At 47.3% G+C, this 18,537-nt stretch overlaps 1 protein-coding gene and 1 long non-coding RNA gene across 9 annotated transcripts in view; one reads left to right on the top strand and one right to left on the bottom strand.

Annotated features, from left to right (window-relative positions):
• Window positions 1-1,336: 1,336 nt before the first annotated feature.
• ZFP64 (ZFP64 zinc finger protein) overlaps window positions 1,337-18,537 on the top strand; it is a 114,373-nt gene continuing 97,172 nt past the window's right edge. Inside the window, exons 1-2 of one of the 8 annotated variants that reach the window (XM_054467852.2) lie at window positions 1,337-2,242; window positions 6,745-6,984. In XM_054467852.2, the coding sequence (XP_054323827.1) occupies window positions 2,197-2,242; window positions 6,745-6,984 (286 nt within the window). In that variant the 5' untranslated portion in view covers window positions 1,337-2,196. Of the gene's footprint in view, window positions 2,243-6,744; window positions 6,985-18,537 lie in introns of those variants that run through there. The other 7 variants (XM_063659483.1, XM_063659481.1, XM_054467855.2 and 4 more) reach the window with 7 other exon arrangements.
• On the bottom strand, window positions 3,387-17,455 carry LOC129021888 (uncharacterized). Its single transcript, XR_008496166.2, has 3 exons — window positions 17,354-17,455; window positions 13,106-13,244; window positions 3,387-3,802 (listed from the first exon to the last, which is right to left on the bottom strand). It is a non-coding gene; the product is annotated as an uncharacterized LOC129021888 (long non-coding RNA).

Raw genomic sequence — 18,537 nt, 5'->3', positions numbered from 1 at the left:
ACCTCATCCTCACATGGCTGCATCCTCCCCGGCTCCTTGTTCAGATATTACCTGCTCAGAAAGGCCTACCATGACCAGTTCTACAGCCACTATTACAGCCCCATTTTATGGTCTTTGGAGCCTTTATCACTAGCAAAATATTGAGAACACATGGACACAGGGAGGGGAACATCACACACCAGGGCCTATCGGGGGGTGGGGGACAAGGAGAGGGAGAGCATTAGGACAAATACCTAATGCATGTGGGGCTTAAAACCTAGGTGATGGGTTGATAGGTGCAGCAAACCACCATGGCACATGTATACTTATGTAACAAACCTGCACGTTCTGCACATGTATCCCAGAACTTAAGGTTAAAAAAAAAGGAAGTTTTATATATATATATATTTACAGTACTGATTTGATTATTTCATGTTGACTGCCTCCCTGGTCTGCCTCCAGCGGCTAGCCCAGTGCCTGGCACATCACAAACACTTGAGAATAAACAGCTGCTGCAGGCAGAAACCAAGCCTTAGAGGAAGCAGCAGGGGAAATCCCATTCGTTATACAAACCATATTTACTAAGCCTACTATGTGTCAGGCACCAGCCAAGTCACTGGACTACATCAGTGAAGCAAAGAGATTTTTTTAATCCCCATTTTTACAGGGACTTACTGAAAATAAGGGGGAGGAAAACAGAGATAATACACAACTAAATTATATCTAAGCAGATATACTCAAGATACATAATATGTTCCATGTAACACCTTTTAAGGACAAAGCAGGCCAGGCATGGTGGCTTACACCTGTAACCCCAGCACTTTGGGAAGCTGATGAAGGAGGATAGCTTGAGGCCAGGAATTCGAGACCAGCCTGGGCAACATCTCTACAAAAATAAAAATTAAAAAGTGAGCCAGGGTGGTGGCCCACGCCTGTAGGGAGGATCGCTTGAGCCCAGGAGTTGGAGGCTGCAATGAGCTAGGATCCGACCACTGTTCCAGCCTGAGAGACACAGCAAGACTCCCTCTCTAAAAAAAGAAAGGAAGAAAGAAAGAGAAAGAGGCAGAGAAAGAAAAGAAAAAAGAAAAGAGAAGAAAAAGAAAAAACACAGGAAGGAGACAGGGAGTGGTTGGGGGAGGAGGAGGGGGCTGCAATATTAGAATGATTAGATTAGGCCAAGCATGGCCTCCCTGAGCGTGAATTTGAATGCTGTCCTTCAGAAGCAGGGCAGACTCGATGTGCAAATCCCTCGAGGCTGGAGAGGTCTGAGGCTTGGGAGGGTCGGCAGAGACAATAGGGCTGACGCAGGAGCCCGGGGGGGACAGTACTAGTAAGACATGAGGGACAGAGCAGGGACAGAGCAGAGAGGGCACTGTCCCCAGAGTGTGGACGCCGACCAACACTAGGGGCATCACCTGGGAACTTAGAAATGCTCGTTCTCAGGCCTCGCCCCAGACCTACTGAAGCAGAAACGCTGGGGTGGGCCCAGCAGCGTGTGTTCTAACAAGCCTTTCAGGCGACTGCGATGCACGACAAAGTTGGCAGGTCCTCGAGCAGGGATCCCTTCGCGCTACGACCCCACCTCTTCGCGGTCCTCTCAGTCTCCCTAGCGGGGCAGGGGACCCGCCCAGCGCTTTGCTGATTTGCCCAGCGCTGACGCCCAACCTGGGTTTCTCCGGAGCCCGCCGCGCCCCGCGCACCCACCCCGCAACGGCAGCCGCACGCGGGTCTCCCCGCAAACCACCCAGGCGTCCCGGGAGCAGCGCTGCTGCACGGCCGCGCTGGGGACCCAACGCCTGGGGCTGCAGGTGCAAAAGACGCCCCGAGCTGGGGAGGCCAATCGAGTCCGCGGAGAACGCAGAGTGCGGGCAGGGGCGCATCCCTCGCCACCCGCGGTCGCCCAGCACGCCGGGACGCGCGTGACCATCCAGCTCCCCGTGGGCGTTGGGGGCGCTCCGCGGGCCTGGGCCTCGGGATTCGCCCGCCGCTTCCCCGGGGAGCCGCTGCTGCAAAGCCAGGTTGGGGCGCCGGGCCCGGCCAGCGCCCTCTAGGCAGCGGAAGTGCAGCTTGCTTTACATCCGTCCTCCCCGCCTCGCAGAGTTGGGAGAAGGCAGGGTGGGGGGTGTGGAAAAATAAAAGGAAAAGTCCTTGTACCATGTAGATCAGCGTCCCCCACTTTGGCATCCCGGCCGGCCGGGGACCTCCCAGTCTGCGGCCATGAACACGAGCAGCGAGGGCGAGAGCTTCGCGGGCTCGGTGCAAAGTAAGTGCTTTTCCGGGCGCAGTGCGCGCTCCGGGGCCCAGTGCGCGCTCCAGGGCCCGGGCCCAAGCACGTCTGCGACGCAGCCAGCAGGCCCGGGGCCCCGAAATCGGGGTGACGGCTCGGAGCCGCGTCTCGGGGACCGCGGCGGGCGCGCGGTGCAGGGGGCGCCGGAGTGGGCTTGGGGTGGGGGCGCACCCGACCTGGCGCAAGACGGGGGGCGCTCTCCAGCCTTGCGAGACCCCTTGGAAGGGAACGGTGGGGGAGGGCACGCCGTTCAGACAATCGCCACCCCCTAAGGCATTCCCGCCCCACCAGGCGGAGTTTGGGGCAGGCAGGAGAAAGGCAGGAATCTGGGGTAAACGGGGCAACACTGATGGGAAAACTTCTGCCTCAGTGGCTCAAAATTAGAGCCTGGAGATTGGGGGAATCACCAGGTCTCACGAGGTCCTGCCGGCTCATTGCAAAGCCTTTTCCACATTAAGGGTGGAGATCTGAATGGAAAACGGGGCCGTGGTCGCTTTATTTGGGTTTGGGGTTCAGTTTTTATTTAACCGAGGAGGACATCAGCGTTTTCCAAGTCTCTGGTTTCTCCCGGTGCATTGTTTCCCAAAGTGTGGTCCAGAGACTGAGTGCAACCAGCCACCTGGGAGCGACAGCGTGTATTTTAAAACAGCTTTCTGGGCCCCACCCATTCAATCTCGGGGGTGGGGCTGGGGATCCGCTGTCCTTCGTAGCTGCCTGGGCAACTCTGAAGCACATGAAGTTTGAGAACCCGTCTACCAGGGGTTTGCAGAAAATCTGGCACATAGTAAGCTCCCAGCTTGTTAGCTGCTACTGTTAACAGTTTGGGAGACACTGGGTCCCAAACTTGGCGGGGTATTCCTTGCATTACTGTGAAAAGCACAGATTTTCCTAAACACCATCCTCCCCACCCCACCCTGTTATGACTCAGTATCTCCTAGGTGGGGCTCAGATATGTCTACGTTTAAATAGTGTAACTCAGTAAGAACCGCAGCAGGTAACATGCTGGGGGACTGGCGGGGAGGGGGGACTGTGCTGGTACCAGCACCATCCCGTTTAATTCTCATACCAAGCCCGTGTTTTTTCTTGGAGAAATTAAAAACAAACAAACAAAAACCATGAATTAAAAACCTCTCTTCTCCCATTTTTCAGATGAGAAAACCCACGCTTAAAGTCACTGTTGTTAAGTGACAGTGTCAAGATTCTAACGAAGGTCTATGTCATTACTTTTGCGCTTTCCACATACCAGTGACATTATTTGTTATTAAAATCCTTTCATTCTGGGTGTCAGTCTTGTTCCATCATTAAGGAATCGTCAGCAATGCAAGCTACTTCATGTCTCACTTCCTTGTTTCCTTGTTAGTTCCGTGGGTATCTCAGTAGCTGCCAGAGAAGAAAAGGTTTCCTTCCTTCCATCCATTGATTGCAAAGTGCTTAAGTGTATCCCTGCAAGATGGCTTATCACAGTGCTCAGCCCAGTCTCCTTAGCAAGTCAACCAAACTGTATTTCCGAACAGAGATTTCTTGTCTTAGCTAGACCTGGGGAAAATTGGACATAATGTAAATATCTTAAAAATTTTCAGAAAATTATGAGGCATAATTTTATCTAACCATATATGCACAAAGGTAGTCTTGTATCATGTAACTTGGGAAAAATTGGAAATTATGTAAATACTTTATTGTTGCTGAGAAGATTATGATGCATGGACACCATGGAATAATGTATTGCCATTAAATAATCATATATATATGAAGAGATTTTAATGATATAGCACAATGTTTATGCAAGGTTTAGGAAAAAGGGCCAGGCACGGTGGCTCACGCCTATAATCCTAGCACTTCGGGAGGCCGAGGCTGGCGGATCACATGAGGTCGGGAGTTGAAGACCAGCCTGACCAACATGAAGAAACCCCATTTCTACTAAAAATACAAAATTAGCCTGGCGTGGTGGTGGCGCCTGTAATCCCAGATACTCCAGAGGCTGAGGCAGGAGAATTGCTTGAACCCAGGAGGCGGAGGTTGCAGTGAGCCGAGATCGTGCCCTTGCACTCCAGCCTGGACAACAAGAGCAAAACTCTGTCTCAAAAAAAGAGAAAAAAAATTAGGAAAAGGATTAGTTTTACAATACTATGATCTGAATATTTACAATATTATGATCTTATGCAACTTTTTTTTTTTTTTGAGATGAAGTCTTGCTCTGTCACCAGGCTGGAAGTTCAGTGGCAACCTCCATCTCCCAGGTTCAAGCAATTCTCCTGCCTCAGCCTTCTGAGTAGCTGGGATTACTGGCATGTGCCACCAGACCCAGCTAATTTTTGTATTTTTAGTAGAGACGGGGTTTCACCGTGTTCGCCAGGATAGTCTTGATCTCTTGACCTTGTGATCCACCCATCTCGGCTTCCCAAAGTGCTGGGATTACAGGCATGAGCCATCTTATGCACTTTTAAATGTAAAGAAAATGAATGGAAAAAATATTTTATATTATTCATGGTAGGCAGAGATGAAAATATTGAGTGATTTTCCCCTTCTTTATAAGCTTCTTCTAAATTTTCTTATAAACACGAGTTATCTTTTTTTTTTTTTTTTATGTGAGAGGGAGCCTTGCTCTATCGCCCAGGCTGGAGTGCAGTGGCACAATCTCAGCTCACTGCAACCTGCGCCTTCCGGGTTCAAGCAATTCTCCTGCCTCAGTCTCCCTAATAGCTGGGATTACAGGTGTGTGCCACCACACCCGGCTAATTTTTTTTGTAATATTTTTAGTAGAGATGGGGTTTCACCATGTTAGCCAGGATGGTCTCGCTCTCCTGACCTCGTGATCCACCCGCTATGTCTTTATTGAACAAATATTTATATAGTACCTTCTAATAAAGTGCCAAATACTATACTAAGTGCTTTGCAGGTATTAATACAGTATTAATTCTTGATATGATTAGTATCAAGAGATAATGTCTGCCGGGTGTGGTGGCTCATGCCTGTAATACCAGCACTTTGGGAGGCTGAAGTGGGCAGATCATGAGGTCAGGAGATCGAGACCATCCTGGCTAACAGATGAAACCTCATCTCTACTAAAAATACAAAAAATTAGTCGAGCGTGGTGGCAGGTGCCTGTAGTCCCAGCTACTTGGGAGGCTGGGGCAGGAGAATGGCGTGAACCCGGGAGGCAGAGCTTGCAGTGAGCCGAGATCGCACCACTGCGCTCCAACCTGGGCGACAGAGCAAGAATCTGTCTCAAAAAAAAAAAAAAAAAAGAAAAGAAAAAGAAATAATGTCCCTGCCAGTTAGGAAGAATTTTGGCTACAAGTAACAGAAACCCAAATTATACTGGCCTAATGAAATCTGGAATTGATTGATTGCAGTGTTGAATCAGGGGAATCAGCGAAGTAAAGAGCAGAGCCCATAGGGATCTTGGCATTTTTCTCATAGTTACAAGATGGCTGCAGAAGCCCCACTATCACATTTGCATCCAAAGCCAGAAGAAAAGGGGCACAGTGCTAGCCATGTCTGCTCCCTTTTCATCACAAATGCCAAACTCTTCCTAGAAACTCCTCCAACTGTATGCTGGAGAAGTTCACAAGTATGTAGGGGACCAAGATTATTTAGACTAGTGGTTCTCATAGTCTCATGTGTTTTGGGCAAGTATGTTTGGAAATGCGTGGGAGGATCAGTTTTCACAATTACCTTTTAGTTGGGATAGGAGGTGGCTGCTGGTTCTGCAAAGTGCAGGACATCCCTTTTATCTTTGATTAAAAGAACTTTCTTGCAAACAATGCCACTAGTGCCCCATGGGTATCAATGCAGCATGAACCATCACGTGGATGGTTGCTATACATTATTTCCAATTTTCCCCAAGTTAAAAAATACAAGACTACCTTTGTGCATATATGGTTGGATAAAATTATGCATCATAATTTTCTGAAAAAAAAATCTTTCTTTTTTTGAGACAGAGTTTCACTCTTGTCCCCCAGTGCAATGGTGCGATCTGGGCTCACTGCAACCTCCGCCTGCCGGGTTCAAGTGATTCTCCTGCCTCAGCCTCCCGAGTAGCTGGGATTATAGGCATGCACCACCATGCCCAGCTAATTTTTGTATTTTTAGTAGCAACGGGATTTCACCATGTTGGCCAGGCTGGTCTCGAACTCCTGACCTCAGGTGATCTGCCTGCCTCAGCCTCCCAAAGTGCCAGGATTACAGGCATGAGCCACCGCGCCAGGCCAATTTTCTGAAGATTTCTAAGATATTTACATTATGTCCAATTTTCCCCAAGTTTAACTAAGGCAAGAACTCTCTGTGTGGAAATATGATACCTTGCTGCTAGGACAGAATTAGGATGCTGTTTGCAAGAAGAGGAAGGTGGAGTGGATACTGGGCCACTACCCAGCCATGTCTGCCACCATGCCTTTTCTTCCTACCGTGAATCTGGTTTGCATTAGAATTCAAAGCTGTTTGGAATTAATCTGTTACTTTCCCTTTGTCCCATGGAGTTCCAGGTGGCACAACGGTGCTGGTGGAGCTGACTCCCGACATCCATATCTGCGGCATCTGCAAGCAGCAGTTTAACAACCTGGATGCCTTTGTAGCTCACAAGCAAAGTGGCTGCCAGCTGACGGGCACATCCGCAGCAGCCCCCAGCACGGTCCAGTTTGTATCGGAGGAAACAGTGCCTGCCACCCAGACTCAGACCACCACCAGAACCATCACCTCGGAGACCCAGACAATCACAGGTACAGCTGGAGCATGGGGGAGTCGGCCAGAGTTGGCCTGGCTGTGTCTCAAACACGTCCATGGAACTTGTTAAAAATATAAATTCCCAGAGCCCACCCCCTAGGGTTGCTGATTCATTATTTTTAACAAGCTCCACTGGGAAGCCAGCTGCCCAGCCAGGTTTGGGAGCTGCTAGGTTAAAACGTTAACTGTTAGCAGTTATAAATGTTGTCACATGTTACAAAAAAACAGACAAAAAAAGAGATTTCTGAAACAAAAATCTATATACTACGGGAAAAAAAAAAAGGCTAGCAGAAAATACGTTGCAATTAAAAAAAAAGTGGTTGTTTTGGGTGGTGGAAATATGGGTACAATCCTTGAGTTTGCATTACTTGTGTAAAGGGCCAAAAAGCATGTTGTTGTTTAAAAAAAAAAAAATCTATAAACTGGCATTGGTATCTCCTCCCCCTTGTGCTGCTGATCAGGAAAACATCCCTGTTCTCTGTTGTGCACACTCACTCCACCAAAAATCAATTACAGATGGGTCAAAAATTTAAATGTGCATAAGAAAACCATAAAAGTTCTGGAGGAAATGTACCCACAAACACAGACACACACAGTTATACCCCTGTCTTAAGGGGCAGGAAGATAACTTTAAAATGATGAAGTAGCCCATTTATGGGATAGTACTGGATCCTGTGGGGAAACAGAGAATGTATTCCTTAGCTAAAGGCATTTGATTCTAAAAAATATATTAATATGCCTACCAAAGGAGGCAGGTTGTGGAGCACCCGCTCCAAGAAAAAGAATCATATATGTGATTGCAAATGAAGTTATACTTTTTCCGAAGTAAAATGCAAAGTCTAAAGACAATCAACTTGGGGAAAAATTTGTGGCATATATGATTAAGGCCTAAATCCCTCTTATACAAAAGACTGCTAAAACCAGTAAAAGGATTTAAAAAGTGCAAAGTGGAGGCTGGACACGGTGGCTCATGCCTGTAATCCCAGCACTTTGGGAGGCTGAGGCGGGTGGATCACCTGAGGTCAGGAGTTCTACACCAGCCTGGCCAACATGGTAAAACCCTGTCTCTACTAAAAATACAAAAATTAGCCGGGCATGCTGGCAGGCGTCTGTAATCCCAGCTACTCCGGGGGCCAAGGCAGGAGAATCGCTTGAACCCAGGAGGCAGAGGTTGCATTGAGCCGAGATCGTGCCATTGCACTCCAGCCTGGGGGACAAGAGCCAGACTTCGTCTCAAAAAAAAAAAAAAGTGCAAAGTGGAAAGGTCAGTGGATGATTTACAGGTGACGATTGGACATAAAGGAAGGTTTGGTCACCTTAGTGATTACAAAAATGCAAATCAAAACAAGGCTTGGAGAAGGACACTGATTTCATTTTCTGGGGATATAAATTCTTATAACCTGGACAATTTTGTGATAGCTTTCAAATCTTAAATTTAAAATTTCTTAGTTTTAAAATGTACATAAAGACATTTATCCAATAAGTCTACAGCTAGGTATTCATTCTATAAAACTTCATGAACAGGCCAGGCACAGTGGCTCACGCCTGTAATCCGAGCACTTTCAGAGGCTGAGGTGGGTGGATCACCTGAGGTGAGGAGTTCGTGACCAGCCTTGCCAATAGGGCAAAACACGTTCTCTATGAAAAATATGAAAACTAGCCCGGCGTGGTGTCACGTGCCTGTAATTCCAGCTACTCGGGAGGCTAAGGCAGGAGAATTGCTTGGACCTGGGATGCAGAGGTTGCAGTGAGCTGAGATCATGCCACTGCACTCCAGCCTGGGCAACAGAGTGAGACTCTGTCTCAAAAAAATAAAAATAAAAAACTTCATAAACAAATGTACAAGGATATTCATTTACAGCATGTACTATAGAGAAAGTGGAACCTTTGTATGTATACGTCAAGAGAGAGTTAGGTATGGCCAGGTGCAGTGACTCACACCTGTAATCCCAGCCCTTTGTGAGGGCAAGGCTGGAGGATCACTTGAGGCCAGGAGTTCAAGACCAGCCTGGTCAACATAGCGAGATCCCACCTCTACATTAAATTTTAAAAATTAGCCAGGCATGATAGCACACACTTGTAGTCCTAGCTGCTCAGGAGGCTAAGTAAGGCAGGAGGATCGCTTGAGCCCAGGAGTTTGAGGCTGCAGTGAGCTATGATCATACCACTGCACTCCAGCCTGGGTGACAAGTGAGACCCTGTTTCTTAAATAAAATAAAAATAAAAATAAAGAGGGATTTAAACAAATAAATATCAAAGATTCCAACAATGGAATATGACTTAGCTTTGGAAAGGAGGAGAGTTGGATCTGTGTGTAGTCACAGAAAGATTCTCCAGGTAAGTATAAAAAATATATATATGCCTACATATTATGTGGTCTTATATTCCAGGGAAGTTTCTAGAACAGGGATGGGGCAGGTAATGTAAATGAGAGAAGTTGTCTTTGGGGGAGGTGTTAGAGAGTGGTGGGGACTGTGGTGAAGTAGAGAAGTCATACATGCCTCATCCAAAAGTGCAGCTGTTCTTTGGATCCAGCCAGTTAGATATTTCAGTTTTTCAGAAAAGCTGAAAATGTGAAATTTTCCAAATATAAAACTTTGTTGCCAAACAATATATCTCTGAGCCTGACTGAGTCCATAAGGTTCTTCTAGCTTATTCTCAGAGAATGTTTACCCAATAGTCTGGAGCTGAAGAGTGAGGAGCATCAGACGTCAGGGTCAGGCGCAGTGGCTCACGCCTTTAGTCCCAGCACTTTGGGAGACCGAGGCGGATCACTTGAGGTCAGGATTTCAAGACCAGCCTGGCCAACATGGTGAAACTCATCTCTGGTAAAAATACAAAAATTGGCCAGGCGTGGTGTCACACGCCTATAGTCCCTGCTACTTTGGAGGCCAAGGCACGAGAATCTCTTAACCCAGGAGGCAGAGACTGCAGTGAGAGTGCCACTGCACTCCCCACTGGGCAACAGAGTGAGTGAGATTCCATTTCAAAAAAAAAAAAAAAAGGAAACCAACTTTCCCCTTATGAGGTATCTACTAGGGTGATGTTTGAATTTTTTTGGCAATAAGGAAAGTTGTGTGGGTTTTTTTCTTAATGCATCCAAAATAATGTTTCTACTGAGTTTTTTTAAACAGTAGACATTTTGAAATACAATAAAACTGATCCCCTCACAAACCTTAACAAAAGTATATTGAGATCTTCCCACTGTCTCCTGAGTTTATCTTCATTCCCATCTTAAAGGAAGTCACCAAGAAAAGGCGAAAACCAGAAAACCCTTAAAGGTGGGCCTGGTAGGACCTAATTATTTTGCACCAGGACCAAGCAAAGCTGCCCTTGGGGAAGGGACATGGCCAAGGTCCCATCGGAACTTCAGGACAGTCCTGGAACATGTGTTTTGCCCCTTATCCTAGTGGTCTTCTTCGTGAGGACGGTGTTTGCTTTCTTGTCCTCAAAAACCAAAATCCCGGTACCTCTCACAGTGGGTGGGAGCCCTATAAAAATGGATGCCCTGCGTGTGGGAGGCTTCCAGGCCCACACTTTTTACTTGGGGCCGTTGCTTGTTTCTGGGCTCTGAGCCTTCGCTGATGCTTTTTCCTTTGCCTGAAATACCTTTCCCACCTTGGCCTGGCTGATGCCAACTCAACCTCAAGACCTTAAGTTTCATGACAATCTTCACAAAAAAGGGTCTGCCTTCTTCTTGGGGACACTCCCCTTCTCTCCCCTCTATATTGCAGCAGCCATGATGAACTCCTTTCTGTTTCTGGAATGAGCCACATTTCCTCCAGGCTCAGACCTTGCCTGCGTTGTTCCTTCTGCCAGGAACTGCCTTAATTCTTACGTCAGAGCTGGGCTTAATGGCATTTTCTCAAAGACCCCTTCCCTGCACCACTCACTCTTTTCCCAAATCAGGTCATGTCCCATATTTAAATGATTAATAGAAGGATGACTTTAAGGTCTATCTCCATCACTGACCTGTAAGCCCCGCTCCTGTTCACCACTGGATCCCAGCACTGGGGCACTTATTATTTCTGGGGTGTGAACAACTGCTCAAATCTCATATACATCAGTAAAGCTGACCTCACAACCAAATAGCGGCTCCCTTTTTTGTCCTCCTAGTTTTTTTGTTTGTTTCTTTGTTTTGTTTTTTGAGACAGTCTTGCTCTGTTGCTCAGGCTGGAGTGCAGTAGTGCAGTCATGGCTCACTGCAGCCTTCATCTCCTGTGCTCAAGCAATCCTCCCACCTCAGCCTCCCAAGTAGCTGGGACTACAGGCATGTGCCACCACATCCAGCCAATTTTTAAATTATTTATAAAGATAGGGTTTTGCTATGTTGCACAGGCTGGTCTTGAACTCCTGGGCTAAAATGATCCTCCTATCTCAGGCTCCCAAAATGCTGGGATTACAGGCATGAGCCACTGCACCCAGCACTTCTATTTCTTTGTTCAAAGAAGTTCGCTGTCCTCTTAGCATTTCCACAGCCCTGCGATCATTGGATCTTGCCATGCCTGAGTTTTGTTGACTGCCCTGAATGCTCAGGCCAGTCCTGGAGTCCTGTTTGTGCCTGGTACACAGAGCCCTCCCCTGCACAGTGCTGAAGGGAGCCACAAGCTGAGAGACAGACTGTTGGATTTGCATCCCAATCCACCACCTAACAGCCCTAGGCTGTGAGCAAATCATTTACTCTCCCTCTCACTTAACGGTCCCCATCTGTAAAAAGAGGTTATAATACCTAATCATCACTGGGTTTCTGTAAAAAGAGGTTATAATACCTAATCATCATTGGGTTTCTGTAAAAAGAGGTTATAATACCTAATCATCATTGCGTTATTGTGAGAATTCTGCGATAATCCACATAAAGGGCCTAAGATGGAGAAATTGGGTTCAATGAGCAATCGCTTTTATTAATGTAGAGACTAATAAACAGGTGGCAAAAGGATGGTGAGATCTGCAGCGTGTGTTGTCTCTGCCTGACTCAGCTGCTCCTCCTGATGGTTCCTGCCTCTGTGCCAACTAAACAAGCAGAATTTTGCTTTCTTTTCTTTTTTACACTTATTAGATTGGTTTTCTGGGTGCAATTCCTCCTATTGTGCTTCAAGTTTCCATTGACTGGCAGTTCCCAGACCTGCCTATGGACCAAGATCCCCTGGGAGCTTGTTAAGGATACCGGTGCCGGGGCTCCACCTCCTGAATCTGAATGTCTAGAGCCAAGGCTCAGGTATCTGTATTTTTAACAAGCTCCTGGGGGATTCCGGATCTCAGCCAGGTTGGAGAATTATTCACTGCTCAAGGCCACAGTCCGACCCCCCAAATGGTGGATTTCTGCAGATATCCTCATCTGGACATTTTCCAGACTTGTTTGTCCTTGATTAAGCCAAATCGTTTCTCGCCCTTCTCCTATGTCTCCTCTGCCTGATAATACTTGGGTTTAAAGTAAAATTTATTATCTGCCTGCTAGCTTTGAAAGCTGCCCGTTGTCTGGCATATGATTTAAGGACTTTCACAGGGGAGCTATAAAGTTAGATGTGGATGCTGGTGGAAATATATCCCATGTGCATTTTCTAAGTTCATGGCTTCAAATCACGGGGCTTTGGAGTCAGGTCCCTGAGTTTGAATCTTGTCTGCATAAGGCCTTAGGAACCCCATGACCATGGCAAATTACATTACATTCGTTTCAAAGTGAGGATAAAAATAAACAGAGAGGGGGCTGGGTGTGGTGGCTCATGCCTGTAATCCCAACACTTTGGGAGGCTGAAGTGGGCGGATCACAAGGTCAGGGGTTCAAGACCAACCTGGCCAATGTGGTGAAACCCCATCTCTACTAAAAATACAAAAATTAGCCGGGCATGGTGGCAGGTGCCTGTAATCCCAGGTACTCGGGAGGCTGAGGTAGGAGAATCGCTTGAACCTGGGAGGTGGAGGTTGCAGTGAGTGGAGGTCGTGCCATTGCATTCCAGCCTGGGCGACAAAGCGAGAGTCCATCTCAAAAATAAATAAAAATAAAAAAATAAACAGGGAACAGAGTTTGGTAATGAAGAGTCGGGTCCTGAGACAGACTGCTTGGGTTCATATCCTGACTGTACCACTTGCTGACCATGTGACCTTGGGCAGGTTACTTACACTGTGTTTCCATTTCCACGAAAGTGATGATAGAACTCATCTCTGATGGTTCCAGCCAGGCTTCAGTGGGCTTCAGTGGGCTCCTACATGGAAGCCATTTCGAGCTGTCACTGTTAGCTCTCATTACATAATCAGGGGGCTGTGAAAGTAAACAAAACAGCCCATGGATTGTTAGCATAGAGCTCATGGCAAGCCCTCAGTCAATATTTATTGAATTGATCACTTGACCAAGATTGATTTTTTTTGCCATTTCTGGTTAATTCCTACTGTTTAAGTCCCAGGTTAAAAGTCACCTCCACCTAGAAGCCAGCTCTGATTTCCCCTTCTCCCTACTCCCACAATTAGGTTTCTGTTTTCTCAGCTAGCATGTATCACAATTGTAACTAATTAGTCTTTAATTAGAGAAGTGAATTCCAATGCGATTCCAAGGGCAGTCAACTAGAGAAGTGAATTAAATTAAGAAGTCAATTAGAGAAGTGAATTCCAATGCGATTCCAAGGGTGGCGTTTGCAGCAGCAGATACTACGATAGAGGGAGAGGGCCGGTGGCCAACTAGCAGAGAAAGAGGAAAGCAGCCCCTGAGAGCCAGCAGCCATGATTAGCTGGGTCTTGGTGTTGCTAGGAACTGGGCTGGCCCACAGGTAGGCCATGCTGTTCTACTGTTGAACATACACAGTTGTTCACAGTTTCACAAAACACCAACATCAGACAAGGCCACTCTGACCGTGGTGGGCAAGACAAAAACAAAACCACATCTGTCATCATGTGTGAGCCCAGACAAAATGGGAACACTGTCCAAGCCACAAAATACCAAACATCCTCCTCCCCTCTGTTAATCTGAGTGCCAGTTACTTCTTTGCCTATTAAAGTTTGAGTCTTGCTCTGTCTAGCCTTCTTTCCCTCTTGATAATATTTTTTAAAATAACAAATCATAGAATTAGCCCCACTTGCTGGTGCCTCTGATGCAGGTTTTCTTGAACCTCCTCCAAAAGCATCTAACGTGAGCCCAAACCTAAAATAAAATAAGTTATTTCTAGCACCCTCTGAGGTTTTCTTTATTGCAATGAGTAATAAACTTATTCAGTGACAGGGTGTTCCTATTGGTCTTTGGCCAGAGGACAATGACATAGGGAAGGCCCTGCCCGCCTGATTGATTTTGAAAGCCTTAAAAAAGAATCTGAAGTTTCAGTTTGGCCTGTGAGCCCCAAATTAGTGGCTCAATTTCTAGTTTACTAGACTGTAAATCTCCCTGCATGCGGAGACCTAATCAGTCTTACTTTCCCACCACCCAACACACCAGGTCTGGCACATCATAGGCACTCAATAAAACAGCTATTGAACGAGGGCAGGAAAGGGCGGCTGTGAGGATTAAATGTGTTTATGTGCCTGAAGCACATGGTGTGTATGGCATGTGCCCTATCATGAGGGCTTGGTGACGGTGGCTGTATTAGTCTGTTTTCATGCTCCTGATGAAGACATACCAGAGACTGAACAGTTTACAAAAGAAAGAGGTTTATTGGACTCACAGTTCCACATAGCTGGGGAGGTCTCACAGTCATGGCAGAAGGTGAAAGGCACGTCTTGAATAGCAGCAGACAAGAGATAAGAGCTTGTGCAGGGACACCCCCCTTTTTAGAATCATCAGCTCTCATAAGACTCATTCTCTATCACAAGGAAGAGTGCAGGAAAGACCTGCCCCCATAATTCAGTCACCTCCCACTGGGTTCCTCCCATGACACATGGGAATTGTGGGAGTTACAATTCAAGATGAGATTTGGGTGGGGACACAGCCAAACCATATCAGTCGCTTTAGGGCTGTTGTGTGGCAAATGATGGAACTCAGATAATGGAGATGCTTGCCCTTGGAGAATTCCAAGCCCCTCGGGGAGGGGAGGAGGATTTATTTGCAAGACATTCAAGCCCAGCTGTTTGTGACAAGTGTAGTCTTAAAGGTGCGAAAAATTCACAGAGTCTGTTGGTTCCAACTGGGAAAGTCAGGGGGGAGAATTGTGAATGAAAGCAAATGTATAACCGGCTTTGAAAGACCCGTTGGCTTTTGGGAGAAAGACGGCGGGAAAGGGGGCATTTCCTAATGGTAGTTTGGAGGGGGTCGGGGAAGCTCAGGGCAAGATTTGAAAACAGTGGCTAGAGATGGCACAGGGGAACGTGGTGGGAGTCATGCTTCAGCTCTGTCCTTTATTCTGAAGGAGCTGGGGATCCATTGAAAGTTCTTGAACACATGAGTGATTTAGTAAGACAAACTATGTAGTGATTGCCAGAAGGATCTGGAAACAATCATAGCAAATTCTCATACAGTGCTTATTCTATGCCATGTACTTTTCTAAGTACTCCATATAAAGTAGTTTTTCATAACCAAAAGTTAGGTAATAATTATTATTATCCCCATTTGACCAATAATGAAACTGAGGCACAGAGGGGTTAAATAACTTGTCCAGATGACAGAAAGTGGCAGAACTGGGTCTCAAACCCAGGCTGTCTGGTTGCAGAACCTGTGCTCTTAATCAGTACTGCCACTTAGTAAATTCCTCATTGCAATATTTCTCAAACTTGCTTGTGCATAAGAACCATCTGAAGCTTCCGTGAAAAATGCAGATATCCGGACCCTTCCTGGGGATAATATATTTGGGGGTCTGAGCAAGATCCTGGGAATCTGAACCAGCCAGGGAGTGGTTGGGTCAGGTCAGATGCTTTCGGTTGCTCTTTTTTTTCTTTTTTCTTTTTTCTTTATTTATTTATTTATTTTTTGAGACAGAGGCTCGCTCTGGCACCCAGGCTGGAGTGCAGTGGTGCAATCTCAGCTCACTGCAACCTCTGCCTCCCAGGTTCAAGCGATTCTCCTGCCTCAGCCTCCTCAGTAGCTGGGATTACAGGCGCCCACTGCCACACCCAGCTAATTTTTGTATTTTTTAGTAGAGACGGGGTTTCACCATGTTGGTCAGGCTGGTCTCGAACTCCTGACCTCGTGATCTGCCCGCCTCAGCCTCCCAAAGTGTTGGGATTACAGGCGTGAGCAACTACACCCGGCCTCTGTTGCTCTTAACAACAGCAAACTAAAAGTGTGCACAACAGTTAAGACACGTATTATCTCTCATAGACAGAACAGGCAAGGTCAGTTCGGCAGCTCAAAGGTGTGGAGTTCTTTGCGTCTTCCACCTGTTCTTGGTGGTGGGCTTTTATGCTTTGCCCTCCCGTCCTCCCCATGGCCGCATGGTGGCGGCTAATGCCTTGGGCATCAAATCTCTCAGGCACACCCACAAGCAGGGAAAGGAGCAACTTATCTGTATCAGGGAGGAAATGCTCCCTGATAAACTCCCAAAACTCCAGATCCTGCTGGCCAAAATTGGGACACATGACTTTGCGCAGTTGCACTGTAGTGGAGGCAGCTAGGCTGCCAAGGGACAAGGAGGAGGGGCCTACCAGTGGAACCCAATCCCAAGTCCCCTCTGCAGGGCCACGTTCCTACCACTGCCCCGTTAAAGGAACTAGAGTGGCAGTTCTCAAATGCTGCTGTGCAAAAAATTACCTGGAAAATTTGTTTAAAATACAGCTATAAAGATATCTAAACTTTACCCCAAATCTCTGCATTAGAATCTGTGATGCATGATCAAGTTTGAGAACCATTCAACCAGAAGGGGTTGAAGGGATGGAAACCCACTGGCACTACAGTCTAGTTCACAATAGGTGCTCAACAGATCTGAGGAATGAATGAATGGCCCACTGTGGGAGGGAGGGTAGGGTGGGATGTGGGAGGAAGCTCTGTTCCACTCATTTTTCCTGTTTGGTGAAGTCCCAGTATAGGGCAAGTTAATTTTCTGTTACATAGGACTGCTCATTTGCTTAGAACAGACCCCCTACTTTGGCTATAATTCAAGCCAGAGGGGAGACTTTGTTTAGAAGGATATAGGCATAAGGGAGAATTACAGGCAGGCACGCAGCTGGATCTCAAAAAGAGATTGAACCAGAAGCTAGAAATATTTTAAGGTTTTCCAGACTGTACAGCCCAAAGGGCTTGTTGGAAATGCTGGGAAGGCAGAGTCTCGGCCCCACCCAGAACTGCTGATCAGAATCCACATTTTAGAGAGAATGTGGCTGGAGAAGCACTGCTGCCCCCTGACCATTCCCAAAGTTTATGTCTTTGTTCAGTAGGAAAATCCACACCAAACCTGAGCGTCTTAGTCTCAGTTTGTTTTTTTTTAAGAGATTGGGCGGGTTGGGGGAAGGTCTCACTACGTCGCCCAGGTTGGACTCGGACTCTTGGGCTCCAGCGATGCTCCCACCTCAGTCTGGGTCATAGTTGGGACTTAACGGCAGCCGCCAATGCGCCTGGCTGCAGGATTCAATTTCAGAGCAAGAGAGTCGATTGGCCCGGTTGCTGTCAGGTGTCTTCCACTGCACCAATCAGCGAAGGCAGAGCTGGGGCGTGGTCAGGGCTTCCAACAGGGCAGCGCCACTCACCCCTGGGGAGGGGCGTTTGGGCCGGTCTAACGTCCACTGTGGACGGTAAAGGCCGTTTGGGAGCAGCGTAAGTGAAAGGGGTGGATTTTCTCTTTTCTCTCAGAAAATGAATTATTTTGGGGGCGGGGGCGGCAGCGGGGGTGCGGGGGGAAGGGGACGGAGTCTCACTCTGTCACCCAGGCTGGAGTGTAGTGCGATCTCAGCTCAGTGCAACCTCTGCCTCCTGGGTTCAAGCGATTCTCCTGCCTCAGCCTCCCACGTGCCTGGGATTCCAGGCGCCCACCACCACGCCCGGCTAATTTTTGTATTGTAGCAGAGACAGGGTTTCACCATGTTGGCCAGGCTGGTCTCAAACTCCTGGTCTCAAGGGATCCGACCGCCTCGGGCTCCCAAAGTGCTGGGATTACAGGCGTGAGCCACCATGCCCGGCCTCAGACAGTGAATTCTGAGTTTACAGTTGGGATACTTGCCTGGAGATCAAGAACCCTAAATGAGAATCCTAAGCATGAACGACACTGCAAAAAACAACATACACAAAAAAATCAAGAGACCTGAATATATGATAATATCCTGCTGGGCGCGGTGGCGCTTGCCTGGACTCCCAGCACTTTGGGAGGCCGAGGAGGGAGGATCTCTTGAGGCTGGGAGTTCAAGACCAGGCTGGCCAACATGGCGAAACCCCGTCTCTACAAAAAATACAAAAATTAGCTAGGCGTGGTGGCGCATACCTGTTATCCCAGCTACTCAGGAAGCTAAGGCAGGAGAATCGCTTGAGCCCGGGAGGCAGATGTTGCAGTGAGCCGAGATGGTGCCACTGCCCTCCAGCCTGGGAGATAGAGCCAGACCCTGTCTCAAAAACAAAACAAAACAAAACAAAAGACAGTATCCTTAATCTGCAAAAAGCATTTACAAATCAAGAAAAAAATTAAAATTCCAACAGAAAAAAATGAGCTAAT

The sequence above is a fragment of the Pongo pygmaeus genome, chromosome 21 (assembly GCF_028885625.2).
Source record: "Pongo pygmaeus isolate AG05252 chromosome 21, NHGRI_mPonPyg2-v2.0_pri, whole genome shotgun sequence".
Taxonomy (NCBI): domain Eukaryota; kingdom Metazoa; phylum Chordata; class Mammalia; order Primates; family Hominidae; genus Pongo; species Pongo pygmaeus.
Note: the sequence above shows the minus strand (reverse complement) of the source record. Positions and strands in the feature narration are given on the sequence as shown.